The sequence below is a fragment of the Stegodyphus dumicola genome, chromosome 3 (assembly GCF_044657685.1).
Source record: "Stegodyphus dumicola isolate Sdum_Otavi_A_Nest chromosome 3, ASM4465768v1".
NCBI classification, from domain to species: domain Eukaryota; kingdom Metazoa; phylum Arthropoda; class Arachnida; order Araneae; family Eresidae; genus Stegodyphus; species Stegodyphus dumicola.
In genome coordinates, this window is record NC_140770.1 from 91,357,817 (window position 1) to 91,372,042 (window position 14,226).

A 14,226-nucleotide genomic window follows, 5' to 3' on the forward strand; every position below is an offset into this window, starting at 1 on the left:
ACAAGTTTTCTGCTGATGTTTTGTTTAGCAATAAAGAAACACATGCAAGAGAATCATTTATACCCAAAGATTCCTTCACTGGAATTTTACCCATTAAAACCCATCCCAAACATGTTTGCATCGGGACCAGACTACTTTGTAAACATTTAATATTTCCGGTGAATAATTTTCCAGCAATATCAGAACCTATCAACAATTTAATATCACTTTTGTTTTCGGGAGCATTACCCTCTACATTTGACACCTGAATATTTAATTTAAGAAGTTCTTTCAACCAAGGACCTCTAGGTTTTTCTTTACATCAGAACAGATAACAGATTCACTTAAACAATGCACACTGCATACTTATTTATTATCAAGGCTACTCAAATGAACTAGATATTTAGAATGCAATTTTTCTTTTGTTTCTACACCTCCAAATAATTTATGAACTAATTTCACTTCACCAACACTATTACATTTCAAAGACTCTGTAATATCTTTCGTTAAATAACTTCTCTCGCAACCAGTATCAATAATCCCTCTGACTATCCTTTCCCTGGTGCCATTTTTTACCCTTACGATTAATGTTTGTAATAACACATTTGAGCTCACACATCTGAGCTCGCGGATCTGCTAGCCAAAACATTGACCTCATTTTTCCCCACGGTCTCTACTTGTTTAGTCTCTTTCAATTGAGAAGGAACTTGTTGACACATTACTACCAAATGCCTTTTCTGGCAGATTAAACACTTAACCTTAGACTTACAGTTACAAGAGATGTGGTTTTTATTTCGAGCAAAATAGACATGCATTCTTCTTAAATATTAAATCTTTTTTATCCTGATATGTAAGCATACTAGCTTTAAAATATTTTTCTGTTAAATGTGGCTTATCGCAAAATAAACAACATTCCTCGACTTTCTTAATAGGAGCATTTTCTTTAAATTTGTCTCCTGTATACAAATCATTACAAGTAGGAATATTAGACTCATCATTAATGCAACTTTTAGATTTTCTACTTTTATTAAAAGAAAAACGTGCTAATTTAATTCTCTCTTCAGATATCACTTCATTTTTCAAAAACTGAAGTATAGATTCAAGATCGCTCTTACCTTGTTGTGACGAGCTCTCCCATTCCCTCTCCCACACGCGTAAGATGTCGTGGGGCAGGCAAAATTCAACTAATGGAAAAATAACACTAGCGTATTTATCTTCAGTCACACCGAGAGATTCCAGAGCACGTAGTTTGGCTCCCAAACTGTTGTACAATGATGATAGCGCAAAGTCCTTTTTGGCTGCATTATTATTTATCTACACAAGATTCAATAAATCCCGAACGTACATTTATATAAGAATATCTTCATGTCCAAAACGATTATTTAAATGTTCGATGACTTTCGGATAATTTTCTTTAGTTGTCGGGAAACTCTGCACTATTTCCCGTGCTTTCGATTTGGCAGCAGTAGCCTGGATCAGATAAACGAATTTCAAATGATCATCTAGGACTGGATCTTCGTGTGTCTTACTAAAAGTATTCCAGAAATTTAACCATTGTCATGGATCACCTGTAAATTCAATCAAATTTATTTTCGGAAATTCGTTGCCGTTGTTCTTGAATCAATAGTTCTGGTTTCATTTACAGATGCATGAGTCAGCAGATTTTTCTCTATTTTCACAGTGACTTGCTTCACTTTCATCCCGGCTGCTATTAATTTCTCCTTGTGAGTCTCACATGACTCAAATTCTTTAGTAGATTCCTCTTGCGAGACTTCTTTCGATTTCGATAGGAGATCCAATATTTCTTCATCCAACTGTTGTAATTGAATTCCTTTATCTTCCAGAATTTCCAGGGAAAATAACAGAACATCACTGGTCAATTCTGACTCATTCAAATGCTCATGTAAGCTATTATATGTTTTCGTGAAGGCTGCACGCAGTGGTACTCTTCTTAATTTCAAGGCTTCCATTTCTGCTGTTGAACCATCAAAAGCTTCCTTTACCGAATTAATGCGTCCTGTTAGACGGACGCCATTTTTTATTGTGGTGATCCACGGTTTGAAAATGGATTGTGAATCAGTCCAGATTCATGCACTAACCTAGTGCTTCGCATTAGAGAGTAAAGAACATCTAAGTTACAAAAGTATACTTTTATTTACGCAGCCAAAACGCGCAGCAACATTCTTAATGAAAGCACATTCTCCTATTACATACTTTTTCCTACACACAGGTTGCGCATGCGCATTGACGATTATCAAAGGAGCTTGGCAGATACTGCCATCTGTTGGATAAACTATTTGCTACAGCATACAGACACACTGCTGTGCGAAGATGGGAGCTCTGAAAGGACGAGCACAAATGCGAGGCAAGATAGGATGATTGTTTGCCAGGCCCAAACCACCCCAACATTTTCATTGTCGACTATTCAACACACTACAGCCACATCTATACCTCCCGTGATACCATCCACCATCTCATGGCCCTCCTTGTCTGAAGCGGAGTTACACTCACAGAGGCCTTTAACCCTTTGACATGCGCAATATTATTTTTATAATTTTTTTAACTAAAAACTCTAGAAATTGAATACTATGATCGTAGAGACAAATAATATATGAATTTAAAAATATCTAGTATTGCCCATTGTTCTGTGGGTGGTGGTCACACTGTGAAACCACCACGCTTCTAGGATTTTGAAATTTACTGAGGTAGTAGGAAAAAAAACTTACCTTTTTCCGTGCGAGTTTCCAATAAATGATGAAATTTACAAATTAAAAAAAAAAATGTATGTAAGAATTGCATTATATATAACATTTTTGCATTATTTTACAAAGTAAATCGTGAGAAAAAATTAAAAAATAAACATTTATGTAATTTTTCTATAGCAGTGGAAATGCAAGTACCTACATAATAAGGACGTTTGGCTAAATGAATAAGAAAAAACTCAGTAAAATAAGGATAAGAAAAAAGAATCAGTGTTTATTTTTTTTAATTTCAAAGAAAAATTTTTTTTCTTTTTTTGTGATAGTGTTCAAAGCATGTTTTGTCTTTTTGGTACATGCATAGACCCACATTGCACGTTTCGTACATGTATCTTCTATGAGGTTTCTTCCTTGTGCTACAAAATGTAGACTGCCTGGATCTAAATTTCACTGGCATATGTCCAGCGTTATTTAGTTTCTTTTCATATGGCACATGAAATTTGTGTTTTTTTTATGTTACTGGGGGGGGAGGCTTGGTCTTTTTGGCTTTGGTAGGGATCATTCGTTTCCCATTCATACTTATTTTATTCGTATTTCGTCCCAAAATATTCAGAAAATATTTTTAATTTAAATAAAACTTTATAAGAGATTTCTATTTTTAATTATAGCAAAGTATACTTACATTAAATTTTAACCACCGGAAATAATTTATTAAATCACAATACTAGCTTGGGGAGCAAGTGTGTTGAGGTCAGAGAAATGTCTCTGGAAAAGAAAGACCATTTCACTGGGTAGGTGCATGTATTGTTTAGTAATAAAATAACTCTGTGGTTTCAAAACCCCTTATCTATATCCGGCTAAAAATAAACATTCCTATTTGTTTATTTTTACCTGGATATAGATAAGGGGTTTCAAGGTGCGACCACCGAGCCTCTAGAGCATTGTGAGCATTGTGAAACAATGCTGTAGTGGGGCAGTGGTCATGCCCTGAAACCACAAAACAAATGCCATACATATATAGGTTTTATTTTATATATGCAGTTTAATTATTGCTATTTTTTATTCTTTATGATAGAAATCATGATGTGCGATAAATAACTTTTGAAATTTAAAGTTTTTAATATTAATAAAAGGAAGTTATTTTGTCTCATTGAAAATGAATTTTAAAAGGCATCCGATTTGAAGTACTAAGACCTAAAACATGTATGGTTCCACAGTCATTTTGTGTTATTTAGATGTAAAAGATCAATACTCAATCGATTTTCGCTCAAAAATTTCGGAAAGAAGAGGAGAAAAAAATTTGAAAACTGGTGGTTTCAGGGTGGGACCACTACGCATCAAAGGGTTAAGACATTTGCCTTTGACCCCACAACATCAGCAGAGTCGTCTGCTGTGGTGTCTCTTCCTTGGTACTCTTCCTTGGCCAGTAAGGTCACTAGACCTTTCAGCAATTGAGCATGTCTGGGACAAATTCGGACTCCACAAAATATCGCAGATCTGGAGTGACAACTGATGAACGCTTGGCAAAATGTGTCACAGGGTGACATTAGGAGCCTCTACCACTCCTTGCCTCGACGAATTCAAGCATGCATTGTTGCCAGGGGCGGTTCGACCAACTTTTAATTTGAACATTCAGTGGGTGATTGTGAGCTGTGAACAGGTGCTATGATCTTGATTTTTTTTAGTCATTTTATTATCTGTGTATGAGTTATACACATATTAAATTTCATCAAAAACAACCATTTCCTTCATGGTGCTTCGATTTTTTTGCAAAAGATTGTACATGTTTACTGTATGAAAATGACAAAAAATATTTTATTTAAAATATTGGCCATCACTGGCTATACATTTTCCCCATCTCTCCGGAAATTTACGAGTGCCAAGATGAAAAAACTGTTGCTCTTTTGAGGTAAGCCAGTCATCGAGCCATTTTCATACATTTTCATAAGAAGTGAAGCACTGCTGAGAAAATGCATGTCCCATTGATGCGGATAAATAGTAGTCGGACAAGTTTCTTTTCTTATATGTTTGTAAATTATGCATTTTTTGCTTTAAAAATGATTGAATTATGTTGTTCTTATCTTCTGGTTAAGGTTTTTATGCCTTTAGTTAACCTGCATGTTATAGTTGTAGAATTATCAACAATTTAAAAGTTGTTTAATTACGACTAGACCTAATTTTTTTATAATAATAGCCATATTTGTTTACATTTGAAACTTAGCAGAATAATGGATTTGTTGCTAATTTATAGAAACAAAGGTTCGCAACAACAAAGTAACGTATTCTTTTATTATTGCAAATTAAATAATGATTAATCCATCCTGAAATTATCATTTAAGTTATTGAATTATTTCATATAGTGGCTCAGCATGGTGTCAGCACAACAAATTAAGTCAGTTTTTATGCCTTCAGTGTCTTTTTGCCAAGTGACACCAAAAGTAAACTTTCAGTTTTGTGAACAGAAAAATCTGCCTTCTTGCCTGCTGGCTGAATTGCTTGTTTTTGCATAGAAAATGTAATTTTAATTGTATTTTTTTTTTTTTTTTTTTTTTTATAATTTTAGCAATATTTGGTGTTTTGTAATTTTCTATATCTTTCAATTTTGAATATAGATATTTTGAGTTTTTATACATTTTTGCCTTGTCATGAAGTGAGAACTCAATTAATTAAAGGAGAAATATATCTGTAATGAAATTCGATGAAATAAATTTAAATGAAAAGCAGGAAAAAGTATGTATAATTTAATTCCGTACAAGGAAGTAATGTGGTGTACACATCAGATTTTTTCTTCTTTATTTTGAATTATTTATAAAATTCATTTAGATCATCTAAGTGAAATATTTTCATGTTGATGAAATGTGTATACAACCTAGATTGCCTTAGAAAGTCTTCCATAAAGGCATCCCTTCCCTTAGGCAAATAGCCCTCAAGGCTTTGCCATAGTTAAATAAACCAAAGCAAAGCAAATATGTTAATGAAATATGTTTTTCATGTTTCCGGACATTCAAGGACACCATACAAATGAAAAATATATAATTCTTCAAGTATGCTAATGCTATTCAAACATATAATTTCATCAAAAATCAGCGTTTATTTTCAAAATTTTCACAGAACTAGTTTCGATGGTTTTACCGAACCACCATCCTCAGCTGCAAAACCACAAATGAACAAGATAGGAAATAATGATTAGATAAGATAAGAAAGCCTGGACAAGAATAAGCAAGTGGCGCCATCTGTTGGTGAAACCAGAACTAAAACATAATTTCTCTAAAAGCCGAAGGCAAATTTGGATTGGAATTAGGATCGTTAACTAGAACAGAAAGATTTTTATGAATGTGAAATGCCTCTAGAAAATCCAGTTCTCCAATAGAAGATGTTTTTTGAATAATTTTGGCAGCAGAAAAATTGAAAGTGTGATTTTCGGACCAACAATGTTGAGCAACAGAAGACTTCTGTGTTTCCTTTTTTCTAACATATGCCTCATGTTCCTTGACACGAAATTTTAAGGCTCTCTTAGTTTGGCCAATGTAAATTAAACCACACTGGCAAGGAATCCTATAAATACCCCAAGAATTCATATCCGGAATGGGGTCCTTGAGTATGGAACTCGGAAATTTATTGATGGGAGAATAATCAACCCGAAAGTTAAATTTCTGCAAAATATGTGCAACTTTATAGCTAATTGATGGAAAGAAGGGAATGACAACAGAATTTTTATAATCTCCTAAAACAAGAGTGTGCCTTTTAGTGTGTTGAGATGAGAATATTTTAACTGCTTGATTAATAATGTTGGGTGGAAAGCCCCTGTCAATAGCTATTGCTTTTAAATAATTTAGTTTTTCATCAAGGGCTAGTTTGGAGGAGCAAACTTGAAGAGCACGGAAAACATAGGAATAAAATGAAGCTAACTTTTGTTTAGTCGGATGACTTGATTTAAAGTGTGGTGGAAGGCAAACCGATGAAGGTTTACGGTAAACCGTAGTACTGAAGTTGGTTGTGTTACGTGTGACCAGAATGTCGAGAAACGGAAGAGAATTGCAAGTCTCAAGTTCAAAAGAGAACTGAATAGCAGAATCAATAGAATTCATTGTTGAAAGAACTTTATTTAAATCATCTTTATTACCTTCAAACAGGATAAAAGTATCGTCTACGTAGCGGAACCATGTCGGGAAGTTGAGAGTTTCAAACAATTTTGATTCATAATAATGCATGTAGATATCAGCCAGGGTGGGACTGAGGGGGCTTCCTACGGCTAATCCCTCAATTTGCTTGTAATATTTATTTTGGAGAACAAAATGTGTTTGTTTCAAACAGAGTTGAGTGAGAGAAATTAGCTCATCAATTTCGATGCAAGAGAAATGAAATTCACGAAGTCTGGTTTCTAGACATCTTGATGCACCCTCCACTGGAACATTGGTGAATAATGATTTTACATCAAAAGAAACCATGAGTAAATTTCTAGGAGAAATGTTTTTAACCTTTTTTACAAACTCTATTGAATTTTTTATGGTGTAAATGTTATTGTCTAATAGAGTTGAAAATCTAGAAACTAAATATATAGCTAAGGTATATGAGGCAGTACCTAAATTTGATACAATATGGCGGAAAGAATACCACTTTTATGAATTTTGGGAAGAGCATATAATCTGGCACAATTCGCAACAGTTTGGATAAGCGAATGTTTTAATTGCTTGAAATGATTTGTGAAGATTTGATCGCAATTTTTATTTTCGACAAGTCCGAAGGTGAAGGATCTTTAGGGATCGGATTATATGGTCCTTCGTTTAAGAGTTTAGTGACACCATCGATGTAAGTGTTCTTATCCATGACGACTATCTGGTCACCTTTGTCGGCCTTTGAAATGATAATATCCGTGTTAGAATGAATTTTGCGCATTGTAGCTCTTTCTCTCGCAGTTAGATATGGTTTCAAAGGTTTATTATTGAATTTCACATTATGAGCTATAAGATGCCTAATCATTTCTTTCTGTGAATCTGAAACTTTACTGAACTTGAAAGCTTTTTCGATAGGAGCCAAAATCTTTGGAATCGAGGGTTTACAGGTTTGTTCTTCTGAAAGACCAACATTAGAAATATTAACTAATGGCTTGATATTTACAATTGGAAGATTTTTTGAACTAATTGAACTAGAAGACTGTAAAAGAAGTTTTTCGAATTTAACTGCAAGGGTGTTTTTATGACGGTTAACTGCATTCTCTGTTCTAGACCAAGACTTTTGTTCAAGGGCTGTGAATTTTGGATATGAATTAGCAAGTTCCAGATGAAGCTTATAGAGTTCGTGTTCAATTTTGGACAATTGTTGGTGTGTATCCCTTATGATGGACCGTAAGTAAGGCAAGCTTGCAATTTAACAGAATTCTTGAAACGTGACTGGAAGGTTTTTGGTTATTTATCAAAAACCTTCCAGTCCTTATCGCTCATAATGTGAAATTCAATAATAAAAAACCTTCCAATAATCAAAAAGAGAGCCTTAAAAACTAAGAGAGCCTTAAAATTTCGAGTCAAGGAACATGAGGCATATGTTAGAAAAAAGGAAACACAGAAATCTTCTGTTGCTCAACATTGTTGGTCCGAAAATCACACTTTCAATTTTTCTGCTGCTAAAATTATTCAAAAAACATCTTCCATTGGAGAACTGGATTTTCTAGAGGCATTTCACATTCAAAAAAATCTTTCTGTTCTTGTTAACGATTCTAATTCCAATCCATCTTTGCCTTTGGCCTTTAAAGAAATTATGTTTTAGTTCTGGTTTCACCAACAGATGGTGCCATTTGCTTATTCTTGTCCATGCTTTCTTATCTTATAGAATCATTATTTTTTATCTTGTTCATTTGTGGTTTTGCAGCTGATAATTGATGAGGATGGTGGTTCGGTAAAACCATCGAAACTAGTTCTGTGAAAATTTTGAAAATTAATGCTGATTTTTGTTGTTTGACTTCTGAATTAGTACTTATTCGGCGTGTTATTGTGTCTTAAATATAATTTCATATAAGTAAACAAAAATTTTTTAGTTTTATTTTTTAAATTTGGTTCCCTAAAAAGAAATTTATTATTTGTCGTTGCAGAAAAGAAAGGTTTTGTGTAAGTGTAACTAACTTTCTTTTGTGTTTGTTATTAAAATAAATATTTTATGTTATTGTGTTTTGCTGTTGATATTATTTTTAATAACTAGGTTCTTAAACAATATCTAGTTCAGTGCACCTTTAAAAAAAAGAGTGCTATTTCTACATAACATGTTTATAAGCTAAAACTTAAATCTTACTTAATTCGTATTTATTTGTAAATGTGTTTTAAATTTTTGAGAAGCAATTAATATCTTTTAATGCTTTTATATGAGTGTGTGTAAACTTGATGCAGAAGTATAAGATTAATTACTTTAATGCTGAACTTCTGAGTCATAAAAATGTGAGTTTGGTAATAGTTAAATATATTTTAAATTTTTAAAGTTGGTGCTTAGAAGGAACTACTGCAGTTCTTTTATTTATTTAATCATTTAATTATTCATCCTAAAGTTTATACCAAACACAAGGTTGTTGGTTTGTTAATCTTACATTAAGTTAGGTTTGGTATTATGTTAATTGATACAAATTGAAACCACTGCACTTTATGAATTAATCTACTAATATTTGTTATTTTATAAACTTTATAAGCCAAAAAATTGTTTTCTGAATTTTTTTAATTAATTTTTCAGCCAAGCGTATTGCAATATTATTGCTGGTGGTTGCTTTTGCTTGGGTTTAAAATTTGCAGGATCTTCAAACAGTGAAGCTTTTGAGACATTGGTGAGTTTATAATTGTAACTTACAAGCAGCACTTTTTAAAATTCAAATTACTTTGTTATTTATCTTAGTTGAAGGCAACAGCATATATTTATGACTGCTATTAACTTAACTCACATGATTGTTTGTATTATTGGAATAGGACTAGTTAGCTCAACCAGCCTGTAATTAATAATTAAGTGTCATTAAATTGTAGTGATAATAAATAATTTGTAACAAACTGGTTTAGAAAATTTTAGCTTTAAGCTAAATTTCTTATTCTAAGTTAAGTGTTATTTTGAAATTGTTTGTAAAGTTTGATTTAAGTTTGAAGCAAATAATAAATATTGATTTATATTTGTTTATTACCATTAGTTATGTATTTTATTATTATTATTATTTTTTTTTGTAAGGCATTTAAACTCTTATTGATAAGTATGATAATCTTTTAAGGCTTTGATAATTTTAATTAAGACTTTTTTAATCCTATTCTTAAGACATATTATGGCATTCTTAAGACATATTATTGATTCTTAAGACATATTATGGCAGAATTTTTATTTTGATGATTAATACAGGAATTTAAATATCTGATTTTGTGTCAGACTTTAATGCACGCCAGGATAAAAACAGCATACGTAATTATTGATGAACAATATATTCTCATTTATCCATTATTTCTCTTTTAAAAATTAACTGTTAATTTACTGATTCATGTGCCATTTTCAGATTCTGCAGTTTCAGATAAAAATAATAATAGTTACTTTAGTTTAATGATGCCAATAGTAGGAAAATTAATTTTAGGGTAAGAAGTGTGGCTGATTAGTTTAGTACTTTTTAATCAGTCAAAATTTAGGCTTTAACATTTATGATATTTATTAATGCCATGCATTGTACTTCAAGGTTGCAACCCAGCCCTTCTTGCAAAAAATGAGGCTGTCCAGCGGCCGGCCATGTTCCTTAGGGGGAGGGACACTATAAAGTCATAATACTATAGTATAATTCAAATAATTTAAAATCTTTAACCAAGAAAAACATAAAACATACATCCAGCTAGTATTCTCAATAATAAACTCCTGGTTTAGATTACTGAAAAGAAAGCAAGCATAACATAAAAAATGCAAACTAAATATAATAAGTGTTAATACACAAAATAACATTAAAAGACATTTCAAATGCAAACATACAATATAAACATTGAAAAAACAACCAAACATTCGTAAATCAATAACAGAGATTGCCGATGGCCTCCCTGTGACCATTAACCATTTCCATTATTTTCCTTACAGTATTAGCCGCAACTCTAATCCCATTATTTGTAAAGTTTTTATCCGGACCTGTAATATTTCTTGTCAGATTACATTCTCTAATGAAATGTACATTATCTCCAGTTTTGTCATAAATTTTGCATTTATCATTTTCCTGCAATTTGAATCTCTTTAATAAGTAGGGAAATCTTCTGTGACCAGAAATAAGCTGATTCAGATCTATATCATTAATAATTTTCATTTTGTGTGCAATTTCGTAAGCACCCAGAATTCCAATTCTTCTTTCTGAATTATACCATTGTCCTTTCCAATTATCATATATGTCTATTTTCATGGTATTCAGATTAATCTCTCTAAACACTTGTATGTCTACAAGCTGTACATTTTTACTCTGAGCTGCTTCTTTAACAAGGGCATCTGCTCTCTCATTGCCCACATATCCAATATGGGCCTTAACCCAATTAATTTTCAGTCTGTGTTTTCCACACAGTTCTACATATAAACTATTCACTATCTGTTCATTTAAATTTTGCTGGTTGGGGGCTGGAGAGGGCCTGCAAAACGGGCAAACTACCTTTATGAATTATAATGTTTCTAGACTTGCGTAATTTTTCTTGTAGCTACTCCATAGCTTTTCGTATCACTAATACTTCAGTTTTATATATGGAATTATATTTTTCTAATTTAAATTTCATATTCTCGATTTCAATATCTTGATAGAATCAACTTTTAGAATCAATCTACTAAATTTGATGAAAATTAATTTTTCATCTTTTGAATGAATTTTTCATCCTCTCTTTTGAATGAATCAGATGGTGATTAAAAACTGAAAAGGCAGAACAAAAAACTGAATTTTCTCCATAATCATAAAAATCTGATCTTCCTGCTCTCAACATACATTTTCAGTGGTAAAATTCATACTGCAATTAGAGAGGCGAAATGCCTGCCAAAATATTCGCAGTTTTTGTGGGGGCAGTCCTGAAAAGTCTTGTAATTGTCCAGCCAGTTTCTCTGAATAGTATCCAACTTAATTCTTATTCTTTGAAATTGCATTGCTCTTTGCCCCCAAACTCCGATTCGATACATTGTCATGGGATTTATCCATAGTCTGTATACCATATTTTTTAGATGCTATTGTAAATCTATACAATGATTTTTTAGGATATATTTATGGATTGTTAAAGAATTTTTGGAACTTAAAAACAGAAATTGAAATATCCATCGATTACATAAAAGATGAAGAAATCAACATAAGTGGCAGCAGATATTTTGACCAATTTTGCTCTCTAATGAAATTTAAAATTGTGTATAATAATGAAGAAATTAAGTCGGCATCATTTTTATAAAAAAGGGCTTTCAATTTCAGCATCGAAAATCTTCAAAAAATGTCAAATGCCATTTTGAGCTTCTGAAAATTATCAATTTTTTGCCATTTCTGCCCTTATTCTCAGAGAGGAAAGAATATTTTCTTTAATTAAAATGCAGTAATCTAAGGAAATGAATTGCCTTGCTGTGAATTCAGTGAAAGTGTGCTATAGTGAAATATAGCATCTATCATTTCAGAGTGTAACATTGTTTAAATGCAAATCAGATTGTTAGAGAAACTGGCATGTTGAAGATTACCTGTTTAAATTAAAATACCCTCTACTGGAATATAAAAGACTGAAATTTGATAAAACAGTAAGTTTGTAAGTAAACAGTAAGTTTGTAAGTAAACATAAGTTTGATATAATAACAATAAAGTTTTGTTGCTATTTCTGTGCATCTATATATATATATATTGTAAAACTGAGGACAGAATATTATAGTATCCACACCTTGAAATACAAAAATAAGGACAATATCCTAAATGGAAATCCAAAATAACAATTTCCATATGGAAATTTAACACAGCATGTGAAGTTTAGTATATATTGAGCAACAAAATTGCAGGGGGACTGGAAATTTAATATGATTGCAGATTTCTGCTGTCCTGTGAAAACTAGAGACCTCCCAAAAGATGTCACATAATATAGCATCTTCTGTTATTATGTGACTTCTGCTTCATAATAGCATCTTTTTTGTGTGTGTGTGAGATGTTTAAAGTGTTTGACTAAGAATTTTTCTTGTGTAGACAATTGTGTTTAAATATTTCTTTTGTAAATAAATTTTTAAAAAAAGATATTTAAGCATAAGTACTTTATATAGTACTTCCTAGAGTCAGCTCATTTGTCTCATTATTTAGTTTAACATGCTATTATGTTAAATATAGCGATTTAATGTTCAATACCAGTCAAGAAAGAATTAGCATAACTTTAAATAAAACTGTATGTGATTGAAGGGGGATTGTCATTTGCAGATTCAGCATTCCAGGAAACTACAAATTGGGGAGTGACAGGTAGCAAGTTTGTGTTGTTATGTCGAAACATAAAAGTATAAAACTGTTAGCATAAACCATAAAATTATTTTTATAGGGTGTTCTTACTTATTAATCATTTTTTATGAAGTATTTTTTTACAAAGGAAGTTATATACATCTCTAATTCAAAAGGATATTAATTTCATCACACATTTATGACTAAGAAATTTTCTCTGTCATACTTTTTTTTTATCAGCAATCTTATTTATTTTATTTGCTTTAAAAGTCTAAACATCTCTTTGTATTTTAGTAGTTAATTGAGGAAAATATTTTCTAGCCCAAAAGGCGTTAGCCCAGAAGGCTGTTAATTTCAAAACAGCATTTTGCATTGATTCACTTTTTAAACTGCTGCCACCAAATATTATCGCTATGTATCATATTTAAAGAAACTAAATAATGAAGAATCTGCTTGAATGTATCTTTCATTGTGAAGAAACAATAGTACCTAGAGCCATCAAATTTTGAATAATGTAGCCCTCCAACCATACATGGGTACTTGGAATCCCAAATTTTGAATTTCGAATTTGTTTTATTATCTATTTAAAATTTTGCAAAACTTTATAAAAAATTTTTATTAACAAACTTGATTATTTCAAAGCGAGTAATGGCAATACTGTACAGAAAAACACATTTTTTTCTCCAGCACATGATACTGTGTATCAGAAATTCAAAAGATATAAAAGCATATCTTTCGATTTTTATATATATATATATATATATTTATCTTTTGATTATATATATATATATATATATAATCTTGCTGTTGAATTGAATTTTATATCTTTTAAGTGTGAAGAAGGTGATATTTAATCAACAAAGGTAACACACAAAAGGTTAAAAAATACGCTCTTGTGGGCATAATATAAAATATGAAAGCTTTCAGATTTTTGTTTATTATTAATTTATTGTCAGACTTTCAGAAGATATTTGATTGCAAATTGGGTAAGTTTATATTATTAACTGCTTTCAGTTCATGTTTCTGTGATACTTTCAGATGCAGTATGCAAAACATTTCCTTTCATTATCTCGCAAACTTGTTGGGGATCCAGGTGGACGAAGTACCATAGAGACGTGTTTAAATGTTGTTGTTCTGTCATTAGCTATG

At 31.6% G+C, this 14,226-nt stretch overlaps 1 protein-coding gene across 3 annotated transcripts in view; it reads left to right on the plus strand.

The window, feature by feature from the left end:
- The window catches only part of shtd (anaphase promoting complex subunit 1), a 221,328-nt gene that overhangs the window by 150,064 nt on the left and 57,038 nt on the right, over positions 1–14,226 (plus strand). For all 3 annotated transcript variants that reach the window (XM_085813065.1, XM_085813067.1, XM_085813066.1), the window contains exons 36-37: positions 9,390–9,480; positions 14,116–14,226. In XM_085813065.1, the coding sequence (XP_085669191.1) occupies positions 9,390–9,480; positions 14,116–14,226 (202 nt within the window). The remainder of the gene's footprint in view (positions 1–9,389; positions 9,481–14,115) is intronic.